This window comes from Salmo salar, chromosome 18 (genome assembly GCF_965601325.2).
Source record: "Salmo salar chromosome 18, fSalSal1, whole genome shotgun sequence".
NCBI lineage: Eukaryota > Metazoa > Chordata > Actinopteri > Salmoniformes > Salmonidae > Salmo > Salmo salar.
The window spans coordinates 590,001-611,347 of NC_138308.1; the positions used below are offsets into that span (position 1 = coordinate 590,001).

The 21,347-nt window shown below is 45.9% G+C and overlaps 2 protein-coding genes across 4 annotated transcripts in view; both read right to left on the minus strand.

Annotated features, from left to right (window-relative positions):
• Window positions 1-283, minus strand: part of LOC106593777 (uncharacterized) — a 19,359-nt gene extending 19,076 nt beyond the window's left edge. Inside the window, exon 1 of the mRNA XM_082964638.1 lies at window positions 148-283. Within this exon, the coding sequence (XP_082820764.1) occupies window positions 148-204 (57 nt within the window). The 5' untranslated portion in view covers window positions 205-283. The remainder of the gene's footprint in view (window positions 1-147) is intronic.
• Window positions 284-3,985: 3,702 nt separating this feature from the next.
• LOC106592773 (unconventional myosin-XV) overlaps window positions 3,986-21,347 on the minus strand; it is an 86,782-nt gene continuing 69,420 nt past the window's right edge. For all 3 annotated transcript variants that reach the window (XM_082964637.1, XM_082964636.1, XM_082964635.1), the window contains exons 8-12: window positions 19,930-19,983; window positions 18,890-18,971; window positions 17,814-17,944; window positions 8,166-8,261; window positions 3,986-4,339 (exon numbers count right to left, since the gene is read on the minus strand). In XM_082964637.1, coding sequence (XP_082820763.1) covers window positions 4,010-4,339; window positions 8,166-8,261; window positions 17,814-17,944; window positions 18,890-18,971; window positions 19,930-19,983 — 693 coding nt within the window. In that variant the 3' untranslated portion in view covers window positions 3,986-4,009. The remainder of the gene's footprint in view (window positions 4,340-8,165; window positions 8,262-17,813; window positions 17,945-18,889; window positions 18,972-19,929; window positions 19,984-21,347) is intronic.

The window sequence follows — 21,347 nt, forward strand, 5'->3', positions numbered from 1 at the left end:
TAGCCTGATCAACTCTGAGTTAACCTGATAACTCTCAGTTAGCCTGATAACTCTCAGTTAGCTGAATGTGGTGTGTGTGTGTGTCTGTGTCTGTGTCTGTGTGTGTGTGTGTGTGTGTGTGTGTGTGTGTGTGTGATATATACCCACCAGATCCATGACGTAATCGTGACCGGCTAGCTCCGCCCACTGCCCATGCTCCTTCATCAGTACAGACCAGCCCCTCCACTCCTCACACGCCCCCCTACAGGAATACAGAGAGACAGTACAGACCAGCCCCTCCACTCCTCACACGCCCCCCTACAGGAATACAGAGAGACAGTATAGACCAGCCCCTCCACTCCCCCCTACAGGAACACAGAGAGACAGTACAGACCAGCCCCTCCACTCCTCACACGCCCCCCTACAGGAATACAGAGAGACAGTACAGACCAGCCCCTCCACTCCCCCCTACAGGAACACAGAGAGACAGTACAGACCAGCCCCTCCACTCCTCACACCCCCCCTTACAGGAACACAGAGAGACAGTACAGACCAGCCCCTCCACTCCTCACTCCCCCCCCTACAGGAACACAGAGAGACAGTACAGACCAGCCCCTCCACACCCCCCTACAGGAACACAGAGAGACAGTACAGACCAGCCCCTCCACTCCCCCCTACAGGAACACAGAGAGACAGTACAGACCAGCCCCTCCACTCCCCCCTACAGGAACACAGAGAGACAGTATAGACCAGCCCCTCCACTCCCCCCTACAGGAACACAGAGAGACAGTACAGACCAGCCCCTCCACTCCCCCCCCTACAGAAACACAGAGAGACAGTATAGACCAGCCCCTCCACTCCCCCCTACAGGAACACAGAGAGACAGTACAGACCAGCCCCTCCACACCCCCCTACAGGAACACAGAGAGACAGTACAGACCAGCCCCTCCACTCCCCCCTACAGGAACACAGAGAGACAGTACAGACCAGCCCCTCCACTCCCCCCTACAGGAACACAGAGAGACAGTACAGACCAGCCCCTCCACTCCCCCCTACAGGAACACAGAGAGACAGTATAGACCAGCCCCTCCACTCCCCCCTACAGGAACACAGAGAGACAGTACAGACCAGCCCCTCCACTCCCCCCCTACAGGAACACAGAGAGACAGTATAGACCAGCCCCTCCACTCCCCCCTACAGGAACACAGAGAGACAGTATAGACCAGCCCCTCCACTCCCCCCTACAGGAACACAGAGAGACAGTATAGACCAGCCCCTCCGCACCCCCCTACAGGAACACAGAGAGACAGTACAGACCAGCCCCTCCACTCCCCCCTACAGGAACACAGAGAGACAGTACAGACCAGCCCCTCCACTCCTCACACACCCCCCTACAGGAACACAGAGAGACAGTACAGACCAGCCCCTCCACTCCCCCCTACAGGAACACAGAGAGACAGTACAGACCAGCCCCTCCACTCCCCCCTACAGGAACACAGAGAGACAGTATAGACCAGCCCCTCCACTCCCCCCTACAGGAACACAGAGAGACAGTACAGACCAGCCCCTCCACTCCCCCCCTACAGGAACACAGAGAGACAGTATAGACCAGCCCCTCCACTCCCCCCTACAGGAACACAGAGAGACAGTACAGACCAGCCCCTCCACTCCCCCCTACAGGAACACAGAGAGACAGTATAGACCAGCCCCTCCACACCCCCCTACAGGAACACAGAGAGACAGTACAGACCAGCCCCTCCACTCCCCCCTACAGGAACACAGAGAGACAGTACAGACCAGCCCCTCCACTCCTCACACACCCCCTTACAGGAACACAGAGAGACAGTACAGACCAGCCCCTCCACTCCCCCCTACAGGAACACAGAGAGACAGTACAGACCAGCCCCTCCACTCCCCCCTACAGGAACACAGAGAGACAGTACAGACCAGCCCCTCCACTCCCCCCGACAGGAACACAGAGAGACAGTATAGACCAGCCCCTCCACGCCCCCTACAGGAACACAGAGAGACAGTACAGACCAGCCCCTCCACTCCTCACACGCCCCCCTACAGGAACACAGAGAGACTGTACAGACCAGCCCCTCCACACCCCCCCCCTACAGGAACACAGAGAGACAGTACAGACCAGCCCCTCCACTCCCCCCTACAGGAACACAGAGAGACAGTATAGACCAGCCCCTCCACTCCCCCCTACAGGAACACAGAGAGACAGTACAGACCAGCCCCTCCACTCCCCCCTACAGGAACACAGAGAGACAGTATAGACCAGCCCCTCCACTCCCCCCTACAGGAACACAGAGAGACAGTACAGACCAGCCCCTCCACTCCCCCCCCTACAGAAACACAGAGAGACAGTATAGACCAGCCCCTCCACTCCCCCCTACAGGAACACAGAGAGACAGTACAGACCAGCCCCTCCACACCCCCCTACAGGAACACAGAGAGACAGTACAGACCAGCCCCTCCACTCCCCCCTACAGGAACACAGAGAGACAGTACAGACCAGCCCCTCCACTCCCCCCTACAGGAACACAGAGAGACAGTACAGACCAGCCCCTCCACTCCCCCCTACAGGAACACAGAGAGACAGTATAGACCAGCCCCTCCACTCCCCCCTACAGGAACACAGAGAGACAGTACAGACCAGCCCCTCCACTCCCCCCCTACAGGAACACAGAGAGACAGTATAGACCAGCCCCTCCACTCCCCCCTACAGGAACACAGAGAGACAGTATAGACCAGCCCCTCCACTCCCCCCTACAGGAACACAGAGAGACAGTATAGACCAGCCCCTCCGCACCCCCCTACAGGAACACAGAGAGACAGTACAGACCAGCCCCTCCACTCCCCCCTACAGGAACACAGAGAGACAGTACAGACCAGCCCCTCCACTCCTCACACACCCCCCTACAGGAACACAGAGAGACAGTACAGACCAGCCCCTCCACTCCCCCCTACAGGAACACAGAGAGACAGTACAGACCAGCCCCTCCACTCCCCCCTACAGGAACACAGAGAGACAGTATAGACCAGCCCCTCCACTCCCCCCTACAGGAACACAGAGAGACAGTACAGACCAGCCCCTCCACTCCCCCCCTACAGGAACACAGAGAGACAGTATAGACCAGCCCCTCCACTCCCCCCTACAGGAACACAGAGAGACAGTACAGACCAGCCCCTCCACTCCCCCCTACAGGAACACAGAGAGACAGTATAGACCAGCCCCTCCACACCCCCCTACAGGAACACAGAGAGACAGTACAGACCAGCCCCTCCACTCCCCCCTACAGGAACACAGAGAGACAGTACAGACCAGCCCCTCCACTCCTCACACACCCCCTTACAGGAACACAGAGAGACAGTACAGACCAGCCCCTCCACTCCCCCCTACAGGAACACAGAGAGACAGTACAGACCAGCCCCTCCACTCCCCCCTACAGGAACACAGAGAGACAGTACAGACCAGCCCCTCCACTCCCCCCGACAGGAACACAGAGAGACAGTATAGACCAGCCCCTCCACGCCCCCTACAGGAACACAGAGAGACAGTACAGACCAGCCCCTCCACTCCTCACACGCCCCCCTACAGGAACACAGAGAGACTGTACAGACCAGCCCCTCCACACCCCCCCCCTACAGGAACACAGAGAGACAGTACAGACCAGCCCCTCCACTCCCCCCTACAGGAACACAGAGAGACAGTATAGACCAGCCCCTCCACTCCCCCCTACAGGAACACAGAGAGACAGTACAGACCAGCCCCTCCACTCCCCCCTACAGGAACACAGAGAGACAGTACAGACCAGCCCCTCCACTCCCCCCTACAGGAACACAGAGAGACAGTACAGACCAGCCCCTCCACTCCCCCCTACAGGAACACAGAGAGACAGTACAGACCAGCCCCTCCAATCCCCCCTACACGAACACAGAGAGACAGTACAGACCAGCCCCTCCACTCCCCCCTACAGGAACACAGAGAGACAGTACAGACCAGCCCCTCCACTCCCCCCTACAGGAACACAGAGAGACAGTACAGACCAGCCCCTCCACTCCCCCCCCTACAGGAACACAGAGAGACTTCTGTGTTCCTGTAGTGTGAGTACTTCAGCAGGTGTGTGTGCAGCCTGGGTGATGGAGGGAAGCAGCAGGTGCAGCCCAGCAGCAGCAGCCAGCCTCTCTCTGCGTTGTCATGGTTTGGGTTCCGCCACACCTGATTGGCCAGCTGAGCCAGGATCTCGTCTCGCAGGCCCTGATTGGCCAGTCCTCTCTGGATTATGTAGTTCCCAAACAGGTTCTCCTGAGCCCCGTTCAGGTGGGGGTCGCCCATGAACCTCAGGATCTAGAACATAGAACCGCATCCCTTAAACACCTAGAACACAGAACCCTAACACTTAAACACCTAGAACACAGAACCCTAACACTTAAACACCTAGAACACAGAACCCTAACACTTACACACCTAGAACCCAGAGATAGACAGAACCCCAACACTTAAACACCTAGAACACAGAGATAGACAGAACCCTAACACTTAAACAGGACTCACCATAACGAACAGGACTCACCATCAGGACTCACCATAACGAACAGGACTCACCATAACGAACAGGACTCACCATAACGAACAGGACTCACCATAATGAACAGGACTCACCATAACGAACAGGACTCAACATCAGGACTCACCATAACGAACAGGACTCACCATAATGAACAGGACTCACCATAACGAACAGGACTCACCATAATGAACAGGACTCACCATAATGAACAGGACTCACCATAATGAACAGGACTCACCATAATGAACAGGACTCACCATCAGGACTCACCATAATGAACAGAACTCACCATAATGAACAGGCCTCACCATAACGAACAGGACTCACCATAACGAACAGGACTCACCATAATGAACAGGACTCACCATAATGAACAGGACTCACCATAACGAACAAGACTCACCATAATGAACAGGACTCACCATCAGGACTCACCATAACGAACAGGACTCACCATAATGAACAGGACTCACCATAATGAACAGGCCTCACCATAACGAACAGGACTCACCATAATGAACAGGACTCACCATAACGAACAGGACTCACCATAATGAACAGGACTCACCATAACGAACAGGACTCACCATAACGAACAGGACTCACCATAATGAACGGGACTCACCATAACGAACAGGACTCACCATAATGAACAGGACTCACCATAACGAACAGGACTCACCATAATGAACAGGACTCACCATAATGAACAGGCCTCACCATAACGAACAGGACTCACCATAACGAACAGGACTCACCATAACGAACAGGACTCACCATCAGGACTCACCATAATGAACAGGACTCACCATAACGAACAGGACTCACCATCAGGACTCACCATAATGAACAGGACTCACCGTAACGAACAGGACTCACCATAACGAACAGGACTCACCATAACGAACAGGACTCACCATAATGAACAGGACTCACCATAACGAACAGGACTCACCATAACGAACAGGACTCACCATAATGAACAGGACTCACCATAATGAACAGGACTCACCGTAATGAACAGGACTCACCGTAACGAACAGGACTCACCATAACGAACAGGACTCACCATCAGGACTCACCATAACGAACAGGACTCACCATAATGAACAGGACTCACCATAACGAACAGGACTCACCATAATGAACAGGACTCACCATAACAAACAGGACTCACCATAATGAACAGGACTCACCATCAGGACTCACCATAATGAACAGGACTCACCATAACGAACAGGACTCACCATAATGAACAAGACTCACCATAATGAACAGGACTCACCATAACGAACAGGACTCACCATAATGAACAGGACTCACCATCAGGACTCACCATAATGAACAGGACTCACCATAACGAACAGGACTCACCATAATGAACAGGACTCACCATCAGGACTCACCATAATGAACAGGACTCACCATAACGAACAGGACTCACCATAATGAACAGGACTCACCGTAATGAACAGGACTCACCGTAACGAACAGGACTCACCATAACGAACAGGACTCACCATCAGGACTCACCATAACGAACAGGACTCACCATAATGAACAAGACTCACCATAATGAACAGGACTCACCATAATGAACAGAACTCAGGACTCACCATAATGAACAGGACTCAGGACTCACCATAACGAACAGGACTCACCATAATGAACAGGACTCACCGTAACGAACAGGACTCACCATAATGAACAAGACTCACCATAACGAACAGGACTCACCATCAGGACTCACCATAATGAACAGGACTCACCATAATGAACAGGACTCAGGACTCACCATAATGAACAGGACTCACCATAATGAACAGGACTCACCATAATGAACAGGACTCACCGTTACGAACTGGACTCACCATAATGAACAAGACTCACCATAACGAACAGGACTCACCATAACGAACAGGACTCACCATAACGAACAGGACTCCCCATAATTAACAGGACTCACCGTAACGAACAGGACTCACCATAATGAACAGGACTCACCATAACGAGCAGGACTCACCATAATGAACAGGACTCACCGTAACGAACAGGACTCACCATAATGAACAGGACTCACCATAATGAACAAGACTCACCATAACGAACAGGACTCACCATAATGAACAGGACTCACCATAATGAACAGGACTCACCATAACGAACAGGACTCACCATAATGAACAGGACTCACCGTAATGAACAGGACTCACCATCAGGACTCACCATAATAAACAGGACTCACCATAATGAACAGGACTCACCATAATGAACAGGACTCACCATAATGAACAGGACTCACCATAATGAACAGGACTCACCATAATGAACAGGACTCAGGACTCACCATAATGAACAGGACTCACCATAATGAACAGGACTCAGGACTCAACATAATGAACAGGACTCAGGACTCACCATAATGAACAGGACTCACCATAACGAACAGGACTCACCATAACGAACAGGACACACCATAATGAACAGGACTCACCATAATGAACAGGACTCACCATAACGAACAGGACTCAGGACTCACCATAATGAACAGGACTCAGGACTCACCATAATGAACAGGACTCACCATAACGAACAGGACTCACCATAATGAACAGGACTCACCATAATGAACAGGACTCAGGACTCACCATAATAAACAGGACTCACCAAAATGAACAGGACTCACCATAATGAACAGGACTCACCATAATGAACAAGACTCACCATAATGAACAGGACTCAGGACTCACCATAATGAACAGGACTCACCATAATGAACAGGACTCAGTACTCACCATAATGAACAGGACTCACCATAATGAACAGGACTCACCATAACGAACAGGACTCACCATAATGAACAAGACTCACCATAACGAACAGGACTCACCATAACGAACAGGACTCACCTTAATGAACAGGTCTCACCGTAGCGAACAGGACTCACCATAATGAACAGGACTCACCACAATGAACAGGACTCACCATAACTAACAGGACTCACCATAACGAACAGGACTCACCATAATGAACAGGACTCACCGTAACGAACAGGACTCACCATAATGAACAGGACTCACCATCAGGACTCACCATAATGAACAGGACTCACCATAATGAACAGGACTCAGGACTCACCATAATGAACAGGACTCACCATAATGAACAGGACTCACCATAATGAACAGGACTCACCATAACGAACAGGACTCACCATAATGAACAGGACTCACCATAACGAACAGGACTCACCATAATGAACAGGACTCACCATAACGAACAGGACTCACCATAATGAACAGGACTCACCATAACGAACAGGACTCAGGACTCACCATAATGAACAGGACTCAGGACTCACCATAATGAACAGGACTCACCATAACGAACAGGACTCACCATAATGAACAGGACTCACCATAACGAACAGGACTCACCATAACGAACAGGACTCACCATAATGAACAGGACTCACCATAATGAACAGGACTCAGGACTCACCATAATGAACAGGACTCACCATAATGAACAGGACTCAGGACTCACCATAATGAACAGGACTCACCATAATGAACAGGACTCACCATAACGAACAGGACTCACCATAACGAACACCTCCAGAGCTTCCTGTCGGAGGTCCTCGTCCATACACGTCAGGGTCGTCTCCAAGGGAACCGTTAGCATCCCAAACATAGGCTCCTAAAAGGGTCAGGGGTCAGGGGTCAGGGGTCAGACCCTGGAGATTAGACATGTGTAGGTCGAGGTTGGTGTCAAATCTCAACCGTCTTCAAGTTTTGGAATCTAATTAGAATTATAGACTGTGTTTGGACTTTCTGAAATGAAATTTAATTTTTAAATTGTAAAACATTTAATCTTTGGAATTGAATTAGAATTGAATATTTTTACATTTCCCAGTTAATGGAATGAATGGACAAAGTTATATATATCCAATATAGCTAGGCTGTCTGTATTTCTATATATCCAATATAGCTAGGCTGTCTGTATTTCCAATATAGCTAGGCTGTCTGTATTTCCAATATAGCTAGGCTGTCTGTATTTCCAATATAGCTAGGCTGTCTGTATTTCCAATATAGCTAGGCTGTCTGTATTTCCAATATAGCTAGGCTGTCTGTATTTCCAATATAGCTAGGCTGTCTGTATTTCCAATATAGCTAGGCTGTCTGTATTTCCAATGTAGCTAGGCTGTCTGTATTTCCAATGTAGCTAGGCTGTCTGTATTTCTATATTTCCAATATAGCTAGGCTGTCTGTATTTCTATATTTCCAATGTAGCTAGGCTGTCTGTATTTCCAATATAGCTAGGCTGTCTGTATTTCTATATATCCAATATAGCTAGGCTGTCTGTATTTCTATATTTCCAATATAGCTAGGCTGTCTGTATTTCCAATATAGCTAGGCTGTCTGTATTTCCAATATAGCTAGGCTGTCTGTATTTCCAATATAGCTAGGCTGTCTGTATTTCCAATATAGCTAGGCTGTCTGTATTTCCAATATAGCTAGGCTGTCTGTATTTCCAATATAGCTAGGCTGTCTGTATTTCCAATGTAGCTAGGCTGTCTGTATTTCCAATGTAGCTAGGCTGTCTGTATTTATATATTTCCAATATAGCTAGGCTGTCTGTATTTCCAATATAGCTAGGCTGTCTGTATTTCCAATATAGCTAGGCTGTCTGTATTTCCAATATAGCTAGGCTGTCTGTATTTCCAATATAGCTAGGCTGTCTGTATTTCCAATATAGCTAGGCTGTCTGTATTTCCAATATAGCTAGGCTGTCTGTATTTCCAATATAGCTAGGCTGTCTGTATTTCTATATTTCCAATATAGCTAGGCTGTCTGTATTTCCAATATAGCTAGGCTGTCTGTATTTCCAATATAGCTAGGCTGTCTATATTTCCAATGTAGCTAGGCTGTCTGTATTTCCAATATAGCTAGGCTGTCTGTATTTCCAATATAGCTAGGCTGTCTGTATTTCTATATTTCCAATATAGCTAGGCTGTCTGTATTTCCAATATAGCTAGGCTGTCTGTATTTCCAATATAGCTAGGCTGTCTGTATTTCCAATGTAGCTAGGCTGTCTGTATTTCTATAGTCTGTATTTCTATATTTCCAATATAGCTAGGCTGTCTGTATTTCTATATTTCCAATATAGCTAGGCTGTCTGTATTTCCAATATAGCTAGGCTGTCTGTATTTCCAATGTAGATAGGCTGTCTGTATTTCTATAGTCTGTATTTCTGTATTTCCAATGTAGCTAGGCTGTCTGTATTTCTATATTTCCAATATAGCTAGGCTGTCTGTATTTCTATATTTCCAATATAGCCAGGCTGTCTGTATTTCTATATTTCCAATATAGCTAGGCTGTCTGTATTTCTATATTTCCAATGTAGCTAGGCTGTCTGTATTTCCAATATAGCTAGGCTGTCTGTATTTCCAATATAGCTAGGCTGTCTGTATTTCCAATATAGCTAGGCTGTCTGTATTTCTATATTTCCAATATAGCTAGGCTGTCTGTATTTCCAATATAGCTAGGCTGTCTGTATTTCCAATATAGCTAGGCTGTCTATATTTCCAATGTAGCTAGGCTGTCTGTATTTCCAATATAGCTAGGCTGTCTGTATTTCCAATATAGCTAGGCTGTCTGTATTTCTATATTTCCAATATAGCTAGGCTGTCTGTATTTCCAATATAGCTAGGCTGTCTGTATTTCCAATATAGCTAGGCTGTCTGTATTTCCAATGTAGCTAGGCTGTCTGTATTTCTATAGTCTGTATTTCTATATTTCCAATATAGCTAGGCTGTCTGTATTTCTATATTTCCAATATAGCTAGGCTGTCTGTATTTCCAATATAGCTAGGCTGTCTGTATTTCCAATGTAGATAGGCTGTCTGTATTTCTATAGTCTGTATTTCTGTATTTCCAATGTAGCTAGGCTGTCTGTATTTCTATATTTCCAATATAGCTAGGCTGTCTGTATTTCTATATTTCCAATATAGCCAGGCTGTCTGTATTTCTATATTTCCAATATAGCTAGGCTGTCTGTATTTCTATATTTCCAATGTAGCTAGGCTGTCTGTATTTCCAATATAGCTAGGCTGTCTGTATTTCCAATATAGCTAGGCTGTCTGTATTTCCAATGTAGCTAGGCTGTCTGTATTTCTATAGTCTGTATTTCTATATTTCCAATATAGCTAGGCTGTCTGTATTTCCAATATAGCTAGGCTGTCTGTATTTCCAATGTAGCTAGGCTGTCTGTATTTCTATATTTCCAATATAGCTAGGCTGTCTGTATTTCTATATTTCCAATATAGCCAGGCTGTCTGTATTTCTATATTTCCAATATAGCTAGGCTGTCTGTATTTCTATATTTCCAATATAGCTAGGCTGTCTGTATTTCTATATTTCCAAAATAGCTAGGCTGTCTGTATTTCTATATTTCCAATATAGCTAGGCTGTCTGTATTTCTATAGTCTGTATTTCTATATTTCCAATATAGCTAGGCTGTCTGTATTTCCCAATATAGCTAGGCTGTCTGTATTTCTATATTTCCAATATAGCTAGGCTGTCTGTATTTCTATATTTCCAATATAGCTAGGCTGTCTGTATTTCTATATTTCCAATATAGCTAGGCTGTCTGTATTTCTATATTTCCAATATAGCTAGGCTGTCTGTATTTCTATATTTCCAATATAGCTAGGCTGTCTGTATTTCTATATTTCCAATATAGCTAGGCTGTCTGTATTTCTATATTTCCAATGTAGCTAGGCTGTCTGTATTTCTATATTTCCAATATAGCTAGGCTGTCTGTATTTCTATATTTCCAATATACTGTAGCTAGGCTGTCTGTATTTCTATATTTCCAATATAGCTAGGCTGTCTGTATTTCTATATTTCCAATATAGCTAGGCTGTCTGTATTTCCAATATAGCTAGGCTGTCTGTATTTCTATATTTCCAATATAGCTAGCCTGTCTGTATTTCTATATATCCAATATAGCTAGGCTGTCTGTATTTCTATATCTCCAATATAGCTAGGCTGTCTGTATTTCCAATATAGCTAGGCTGTCTGTATTTCTATATATCCAATATAGCCAGGCTGTCTGTATTTCTATATTTCCAATATAGCTAGGCTGTCTGTATTTCTATATTTCCAATATAGCTAGGCTGTCTGTATTTCTATATTTCCAAAATAGCTAGGCTGTCTGTATTTCTATATTTCCAATATAGCTAGGCTGTCTGTATTTCTATAGTCTGTATTTCTATATTTCCAATATAGCTAGGCTGTCTGTATTTCCCAATATAGCTAGGCTGTCTGTATTTCTATATTTCCAATATAGCTAGGCTGTCTGTATTTCTATATTTCCAATATAGCTAGGCTGTCTGTATTTCTATATTTCCAATATAGCTAGGCTGTCTGTATTTCTATATTTCCAATATAGCTAGGCTGTCTGTATTTCTATATTTCCAATATAGCTAGGCTGTCTGTATTTCTATATTTCCAATATAGCTAGGCTGTCTGTATTTCTATATTTCCAATGTAGCTAGGCTGTCTGTATTTCTATATTTCCAATATAGCTAGGCTGTCTGTATTTCTATATTTCCAATATACTGTAGCTAGGCTGTCTGTATTTCTATATTTCCAATATAGCTAGGCTGTCTGTATTTCTATATTTCCAATATAGCTAGGCTGTCTGTATTTCCAATATAGCTAGGCTGTCTGTATTTCTATATTTCCAATATAGCTAGCCTGTCTGTATTTCTATATATCCAATATAGCTAGGCTGTCTGTATTTCTATATCTCCAATATAGCTAGGCTGTCTGTATTTCCAATATAGCTAGGCTGTCTGTATTTCTATATATCCAATATAGCTAGGCTGTCTGTATTTCTATATCTCCAATATAGCTAGGCTGTCTGTATTTCCAATATAGCTAGGCTGTCTGTATTTCTATATTTCCAATATAGCTAGGCTGTCTGTATTTCTATATCTCCAATATAGCTAGGCTGTCTGTATTTCTATATTTCCAATATAGCTAGGCTGTCTGTATTTCTATATTTCCAATATAGCTAGGCTGTCTGTATTTCCAATATAGCTAGGCTGTCTGTATTTCTATATTTCCAATATAGCTAGGCTGTCTGTATTTCCAATATAGCTAGGCTGTCTGTATTTCCAATGTAGCTAGGCTGTCTGTATTTCCAATATAGCTAGGCTGTCTGTATTTCTATATTTCCAATATAGCTAGGCTGTCTGTATTTCTATATTTCCAATATAGCTAGGCTGTCTGTATTTCTATATATCCAATATAGCTAGGCTTTCTGTATTTCTATATATCCAATATAGCTAGGCTGTCAGTATTTCTATATTTCCAATATAGCTAGGCTGTCTGTATTTCTATATATCCAATATAGCTAGGCTGTCTGTATTTCTATATCTCCAATATAGCTAGGCTGTCTGTATTTCCAATATAGCTAGGCTGTCTGTATTTCCAATATAGCTAGGCTGTCTGTATTTCTATATATCCAATATAGCTTGGCTGTCTGTATTTCTATATATCCAATATAGCTAGGCTGTCTGTATTTCTATATTTCCAATATAGCTAGGCTGTCTGTATTTCCAATATAGCTAGGCTGTCTGTATTTCTATATATCCAATATAGCTAGTCTGTCTGTATTTCTATATCTCCAATATAGCTAGGCTGTCTGTATTTCCAATACAGCTAGGCTGTCTGTATTTCTATATTTCCAATATAGCTAGGCTGTCTGTATTTCTATATCTCCAATATAGCTAGGCTGTCTGTATTTCTATATATCCAATATAGCTAGGCTGTCTGTATCTCTATATTTCCAATATAGCTAGGCTGTCTGTATTTCCAATATAGCTAGGCTGTCTGTATTTCCAATATAGCTAGGCTGTCTGTATTTCTATATATCCAATATAGCTAGGCTGTCTGTATTTCTATATATCCAATATAGCTAGGCTGTCTGTATTTCTATATATCCAATATAGCTAGGCTGTCTGTATTTCTATATATCCAATATAGCTAGGCTGTCTGTATTTCTATATATCCAATATAGCTAGGCTGTCTGTATTTCCAATATAGCTAGGCTGTCTGTATTTCTATATCTCCAATATAGCTAGGCTGTCTGTATTTCTATATTTCCAATATAGCTAGGCTGTCTGTATTTCTATATATCCAATATAGCTAGGCTGTCTGTATTTCTATATCTCCAATATAGCTAGGCTGTCTGTATTTCTATATATCCAATATAGCTAGGCTGTCTGTATTTCTATATATCCAATATAGCTAGGCTGTCTGTATTTCCAATATAGCTAGGCTGTCTGTATTTCTATATTTCCAATATAGCTAGGCTGTCTGTATTTCTATATATCCAATATAGCTAGGCTGTCTGTATTTCTATATTTCCAATACAGCTAGGCTGTCTGTATTTCTATATATCCAATATAGCTAGGCTGTCTGTATTTCTATATATCCAATATAGCTAGGCTGTCTGTATTTCTATATTTTCAATATAGCTAGGCTGTCTGTATTTCTATATTTCCAATATAGCTAGGCTGTCTGTATTTCTAAATATCCAATATAGCTAGGCTGTCTGTATTTCTATATCTCCAATATAGCTAGGCTGTCTGTATTTCTATATATCCAATATAGCTAGGCTGTCTGTATTTCTATATTTCCAATATAGCTAGGCTGTCTATATTTCCAATATAGCTAGGCTGTCTATATTTCCAATATAGCTAGGCTGTATGTATTTCTATATATCCAATATAGCTAGGCTGTCTGTATTTCTATATTTCCAATACAGCTAGGCTGTCTGTATTTCTATATATCCAATATAGCTAGGCTGTCTGTATTTCTATATATCCAATATAGCTAGGCTGTCTGTATTTCTATATATCCAATATAGCTAGGCTGTCTGTATTTCCAATATAGCTAGGCTGTCTGTATTTCTATATCTCCAATATAGCTAGGCTGTCTGTATTTCTATATTTCCAATATAGCTAGGCTGTCTGTATTTCTATATATCCAATATAGCTAGGCTGTCTGTATTTCTATATCTCCAATATAGCTAGGCTGTCTGTATTTCTATATATCCAATATAGCTAGGCTGTCTGTATTTCTATATATCCAATATAGCTAGGCTGTCTGTATTTCCAATATAGCCTGGCTGTCTGTATTTCTATATTTCCAATATAGCTAGGCTGTCTGTATTTCTATATATCCAATATAGCTAGGCTGTCTGTATTTCTATATTTCCAATATAGCTAGGCTGTCTGTATTTCCAATATAGCTAGGCTGTCTGTATTTCTATATATCCAATATAGCTAGGCTGTCTGTATTTCTATATATCCAATATAGCTAGGCTGTCTGTATTTCTATATCTCCAATATAGCTAGGCTGTCTGTATTTCTATATCTCCAATATAGCTAGGCTGTCTGTATTTCTATATATCCAATATAGCTAGGCTGTCTGTATTTCTATATATCCAATATAGCTAGGCTGTCTGTATTTCCAATATAGCTAGGCTGTCTGTATTTCTATATATCCAATATAGCTAGGCTGTCTGTATTGGCCTGGCATTTGTGTAAATGTCGGGGATAATATTGAAATGGGACTTGAGAGGAATTGAATTGACTCTGAATTGAAAGACAGACCTGGAATTTGAATTGAATGAAATAGAATGTACAGAGATAGAAATTTTAATTGAATTGATTTGAATGAGGGGTGAGTACAGACAGAGAGTATGGGAGTGAATGAGGGGTGTGTACAGAGAGTATTGAATTGAATTGTATGGGATTGAATGAGGGGTGTGAACAGACAGAGTATTGAATTGAATTGTATGGGATTGAATGAGGGGTGAGTACAGACAGAAGGTATTGGATTGAATTGTATGGGATTGAATGAGGGGTGAGTATAAACAGAAGGTATTGAATTGTATGGGATTGAATGAGGGGTGAGTACAGACAGAAGGTATTGAATTGTATGGGATTGAATGAGGGGTGAGTACAGACAGAAGGTATTGAATTGTATGGGATTGAATGAGGGGTGAGTACAGACAGAAGGTATTGAATTGTATGGGATTGAATGAGGGGTGAGTACAGACAGAAGGTATTGAATTGTATGGGATTGAATGAGGGGTGAGTAGAGACAGAAGGTATTGAATTGTATGGGATTGAATGAGGGGTGAGTACAGACAGAAGGTATTGAATTTAATTGTATGGGATTGAATGAGGGGTGAGTAGAGACAGAAGGTATTGAATTGAATTGTATGGGATTGAATGAGGGGTGAGTAGAGACAGAAGGTATTGAATTGAATTGTATGGGATTGAATGAGGGGTGAGTAGAGACAGAAGGTATTGGATTGAATTGTATGGGATTGAATGAGGGGTGTGAACAGACAGAGAGTATGGGATTGAATTGTATGGGATTGAATGAGGGGTGAGTAGAGACAGAAGGTATTGAATTGAATTGTATGGGATTGAATGAGGGGTGAGTAGAGACAGACTATTGAATTGAATTGTATGGGATTGAATGAGGGGTGAGTAGAGACAGAGTATTGAATTGAATTGTATGGGATTGAATGAGGGGTGAGTAGAGACAGAGTATTGAATTGAATTGTATGGGATTGAATGAGGGGTGAGTACAGACAGAAGGTATTGAATTGAATTGTATGGGATTGAATGAGGGGTGAGTACAGACAGAAGGTATTGAATTGTATGGGATTGAATGAGGGGTGTGAACAGACAGAGAGTATGGGATTGAATTGTATGGGATTGAATGAGGGGTGAGTAGAGACAGAAGGTATTGAATTGAATTGTATGGGATTGAATGAGGGGTGTGAACAGACAGAGAGTATGGGATTGAATTGTATGGGATTGAATGAGGGGTGAGTAGAGACAGAAGGTATTGAATTGAATTGTATGGGATTGAATGAGGGGTGAGTAGAGACAGAAGGTATTGGATTGAATTGTATGGGATTGAATGAGGGGTGAGTAGAGACAGAAGGTATTGGATTGAATTGTATGGGATTGAATGAGGGGTGTGAACAGACAGAGAGTATTGAATTGAATTGTATGGGATTGAATGAGGGGTGTGAACAGACAGAGTATGGGATTGATTTGAATGAGGGGTGAGTACAGACAGAGAGTATGGGAGTGAATGAGGGGTGTGTACAGAGAGTATTGAATTGAATTGTATGGGATTGAATGAGGGGTGAGTAGAGACAGAAGGTATTGGATTGAATTGTATGGGATTGAATGAGGGGTGAGTAGAGACAGAAGGTATTGGATTGAATTGTATGGGATTGAATGAGGGGTGAGTAGAGACAGAAGGTATTGAATTGAATTGTATGGGATTGAATGAGGGGTGAGTAGAGACAGAAGGTATTGGATTGAATTGTATGGGATTGAATGAGGGGTGAGTAGAGACAGAAGGTATTGAATTGTATGGGATTGAATGAGGGGTGAGTACAGACACAAGGTATTGAATTGTATGGGATTGAATGAGGGGTGAGTACAGACACAAGGTATTGAATTGTATGGGATTGAATGAGGGGTGAGTAGAGACAGAGTATTGAATTGAATTGTATGGGATTGAATGAGGGGTGAGTAGAGACAGAAGGTATTGAATTGAATTGTATGGGATTGAATGAGGGGTGTGAACAGACAGAGAGTATGGGATTGAATTGTATGGGATTGAATGAGGGGTGAGTAGAGACAGAGTATTGAATTGAATTGTATGGGATTGAATGAGGGGTGAGTAGAGACAGAGTATTGAATTGAATTGTATGGGATTGAATGAGGGGTGTGAACAGACAGAGAGTATTGAATTGAATTGTATGGGATTGAATGAGGGGTGAGTGGAGACAGAGTATTGAATTGAATTGTATGGGATTGAATGAGGGGTGAGTAGAGACAGAAGGTATTGGATTGAATTGTATGGGATTGAATGAGGGGTGAGTAGAGAAAGAAGGTATTGAATTGAATTGTATGGGATTGAATGAGGGGTGAGTAGAGACAGAAGGTATTGAATTGAATTGTATGGGATTGAATGAGGGGTGAGTACAGACAGAAGGTATTGAATTGAATTGTATGGGATTGAATGAGGGGTGTGAACAGACAGAGAGTATGGGATTGAATTGTATGGGATTTAATGAGGGGTGTGAACAGACAGAGTATTGAATTGAATTGTATGGGATTGAATGAGGGGTGAGTTACCCTGAAGTGCAGCTGTACGTAGCGGCTGAAGGGGTTGTTGTTGATGTCCAGCGGCAGAGTCAGCTGGTTCTCCTCAGGGATGTGTGGTGCCTGGACCAGAGCTAGACTCTCAGCATGGAGCTGTCTGCCACCTAATAACACAGACAGACGTGAGGAGATGGACCAGAGCTAGACAGAGCGACGTGAGGAGATGGACCAGAGCTAGACTCTCAGCATGGAGCTGTCTGCCACCTACACACACAGAGAGACGTGAGGAGATGGACCAGAGCTAGACTCTCAGCATGGAGCTGTCTGCCACCTACACACACAGAGAGACGTGAGGAGATGGACCAGAGCTAGACTCTCAGCATGGAGCTGTCTGCCACCTACACACACAGAGAGACGTGAGGAGATGGACCAGAGCTAGACAGAGAGATGTGAGGAGATGGACCAGAGCTAGACTCTAATAACACAGGGAGATGTGATGAGATGGACCAGAGCTAGACAGATAGATGTGAGGAGATGGACCAGAGAGATGTGAGGAGATGGACCAGAGCTAGACAGAGAGATGTGAGGAGATGGACCAGAGAGAGTCAGAGAGATGGACCAGAGCTAGACAGAGAGATGTGAGGAGATGGACCAGAGAGAGTGAGATGTGAGGAGATGGACCAGAGCTAGTCAGAGAGATGTGAGGAGATGGACCAGAGCTAGTCAGAGAGATGTGAGGAGATGGACCAGAGAGAGTCAGAGAGATGTGAGGAGATGGACCAGATGGACCAGAGCTAGTCAGAGAGATGTGAGGAGATGGACCAGAGCTAGACAGAGAGATGTGAGGAGATGGACCAGAGAGATGTGAGGAGATGGACCAGAGAGATGTGAGGAGATGGACCAGAGAGAGTCAGAGAGATGTGAGGAGATGGACCAGAGAGACGTGAGGAGACGGACCAGAGAGACGTGAGGAGATGGACCAGAGAGATGTGAGGAGACGGACCAGAGAGATGTGAGGAGATGGACCAGAGAGATGTGAGGAGATGGACCAGAGAGATGTGAGGAGATGGACCAGAGAGAGTCAGCATGGAGTCTGAACACAAACCAACCTGCTGCAGCCTGCAGTAAAGAGCCGAGCTCAGCAGGGATCACCAGGTGAGAGACATTAACCACCTCTCTCTTCAACAGCTCCTACACACACACACACACACACACACACACACACACACACACACACACACACACACACACACACACACAGGACACACACACACACACACACACACACACACACACACACACACACAAGATATAAGAGATGGAAAGACAACTACTCTCCACCTCCCTCTCCCTCTTCCTCCTCTCTCCTCTCCTCCTCTCTCCTCTCCTCCCTCTCTCCACCCTCTCTCCCCTCTCCTCCCTCTCTCCTCCCTCTCTCCCCTCTCCTCCTCTCCTCTTCTCAGACCCCTTATTAACCCTTGGTTAACCCTCTCCTTCTCTCCTCTCCTCTCCTCCCTCTCCCCTCTTCGTCCTCCTCTCCTCTACTCACCATCTCCCTCCTCCTCCTCCCCTCTTCCTCCTCCTCTCCTCTACTCACCATCTCCCTCCTCCTCCTCCCCTCTTCCTCCTCCTCTCCTCTACTCACCATCTCCCTCCTCTCCCCCTTCCTCCCCCTCTCCTCTACTCACCTCCTCCCTCCTCTTCCTCTTCCTCCTCCTCTCCTCTCTCCTCCTCCTCTCCTCTTCCTCCCCCTCCCCCTCTACTCACTATCTCCCTCCTCCACCTCCCCTCTTCCTCCCCCTCTCCTCTACTCACCATCTCCCTCCTCCCCTCTTCCTCCCCCTCTCCTCTACTCACCTCCCCTCTTCCTCCCCCTCTCCTCTACTCACCTCCCCTCTTCCTCCCCCTCTCCTCTACTCACCTCCTCTCTCCTCCTCCTCTCCTCCTCTCCTCTTCCTCCCCCTCTCCTCTACTCACCTCCCCTCTTCCTCCCCCTCTCCTCTACTCACCTCCTCTCTCCTCCTCCTCTCCTCCTCTCCTCTTCCTCCTCCTCTCCTCTACTCACCTCCCCTCTTCCTCCCCCTCTCCTCTACTCACCTCCTCTCTCCTCCTCCTCCTCCTCCTCTCCTCTTCCTCCTCCTCTCCTCACCTCCTCTCTCCTCCTCCTCTCCTCCTCTGCTTTCCTGCGGGCCTCCAGCTTCATCTACAACAGAACAAAACATTACAAACCCCTAACTAGAAGAAGGGTCCAGTTTTCCCTGTTGTGCCTTAATCTCACCGGGACAGAGAGAGCCCAGGGCAGAGAGCCCTGTTGGCCTTAATCTCACCGGGACAGAGAGAGCCCAGGGCAGAGAGCCCTGTTGGCCTTAATCTCACCGGGACAGAGAGAGCCCAGGGCAGAGAGCCCTGTTGGCCTTAATCTCACCGGGACAGAGAGAGCCCAGGGCAGAGAGCCCTGTTGGCCTTAATCTCACCGGGACAGAGAGAGCCCAGGGCAGAGAGCCCTGTTGGCCTTAATCTCACCGGGACAGAGAGAGCCCAGGGCAGAGAGCCCTGTTGGCCTTAATCTCACCGGGACAGAGAGAGCCCAGGGCAGAGAGCCCTGTTGGCCTTAATCTCACCGGGACAGAGAGAGCCCAGGGCAGAGAGCCCTGTTGGCCTTAATCTCACCGGGACAGAGAGAGCCCAGGGCAGAGAGCCCTGTTGGCCTTAATCTCACCGGGACAGAGAGAGCAGTAATACAGAGCGAGCCCAGGGCAGAGAGCCCTGTTGGCCTTAATCTCACCGGGACAGAGAGAGCCCAGGGCAGAGAGCCCTGTTGGCCTTAATCTCACCGGGACAGAGAGAGCCCAGGGCAGAGAGCCCTGTTGGCCTTAATCTCACCGGGACAGAGAGAGACCAGGGCAGAGAGCCCTGTTGGCCTTAATCTCACCGGGACAGAGAGAGCCCAGGGCAGAGAGCCCTGTTGGCCTTAATCTCACCGGGACAGAGAGAGCCCAGGGCAGAGAGCCCTGTTGGCCTTAATCTCACCGGGACAGAGAGAGACCAGGGCAGAGAGCCCTGTTGGCCTTAATCTCACCGGGACAGAGAGAGCCCAGGGCAGAGAGCCCTGTTGGCCTTAATCTCACCGGGACAGAGAGAGCCCAGGGCAGAGAGCCCTGTTGGCCTTAATCTCACCGGGACAGAGAGAGCCCAGGGCAGAGAGCCCTGTTGGCCTTAATCTCACCGGGACAGAGAGAGCCCAGGGCAGAGAGCCCTGTTGGCCTTAATCTCACCGGGACAGAGAGAGCCCAGGGCAGAGAGCCCTGTTGGCCTTAATCTCACCGGGACAGAGAGAGCCCAGGGCAGAGAGCCCTGTTGGCCTTAATCTCACCGGGACAGAGAGAGCCCAGGGCAGAGAGCCCTGTTGGCCTTAATCTCACCGGGACAGAGAGAGCCCAGGGCAGAGAGCCCTGTTGGCCTTAATCTCACCGGGACAGAGAGAGCCCAGGGCAGAGAGCCCTGTTGGCCTTAATCTCACCGGGACAGAGAGAGCCCAGGGCAGAGAGCCCTGTTGGCCTTAATCTC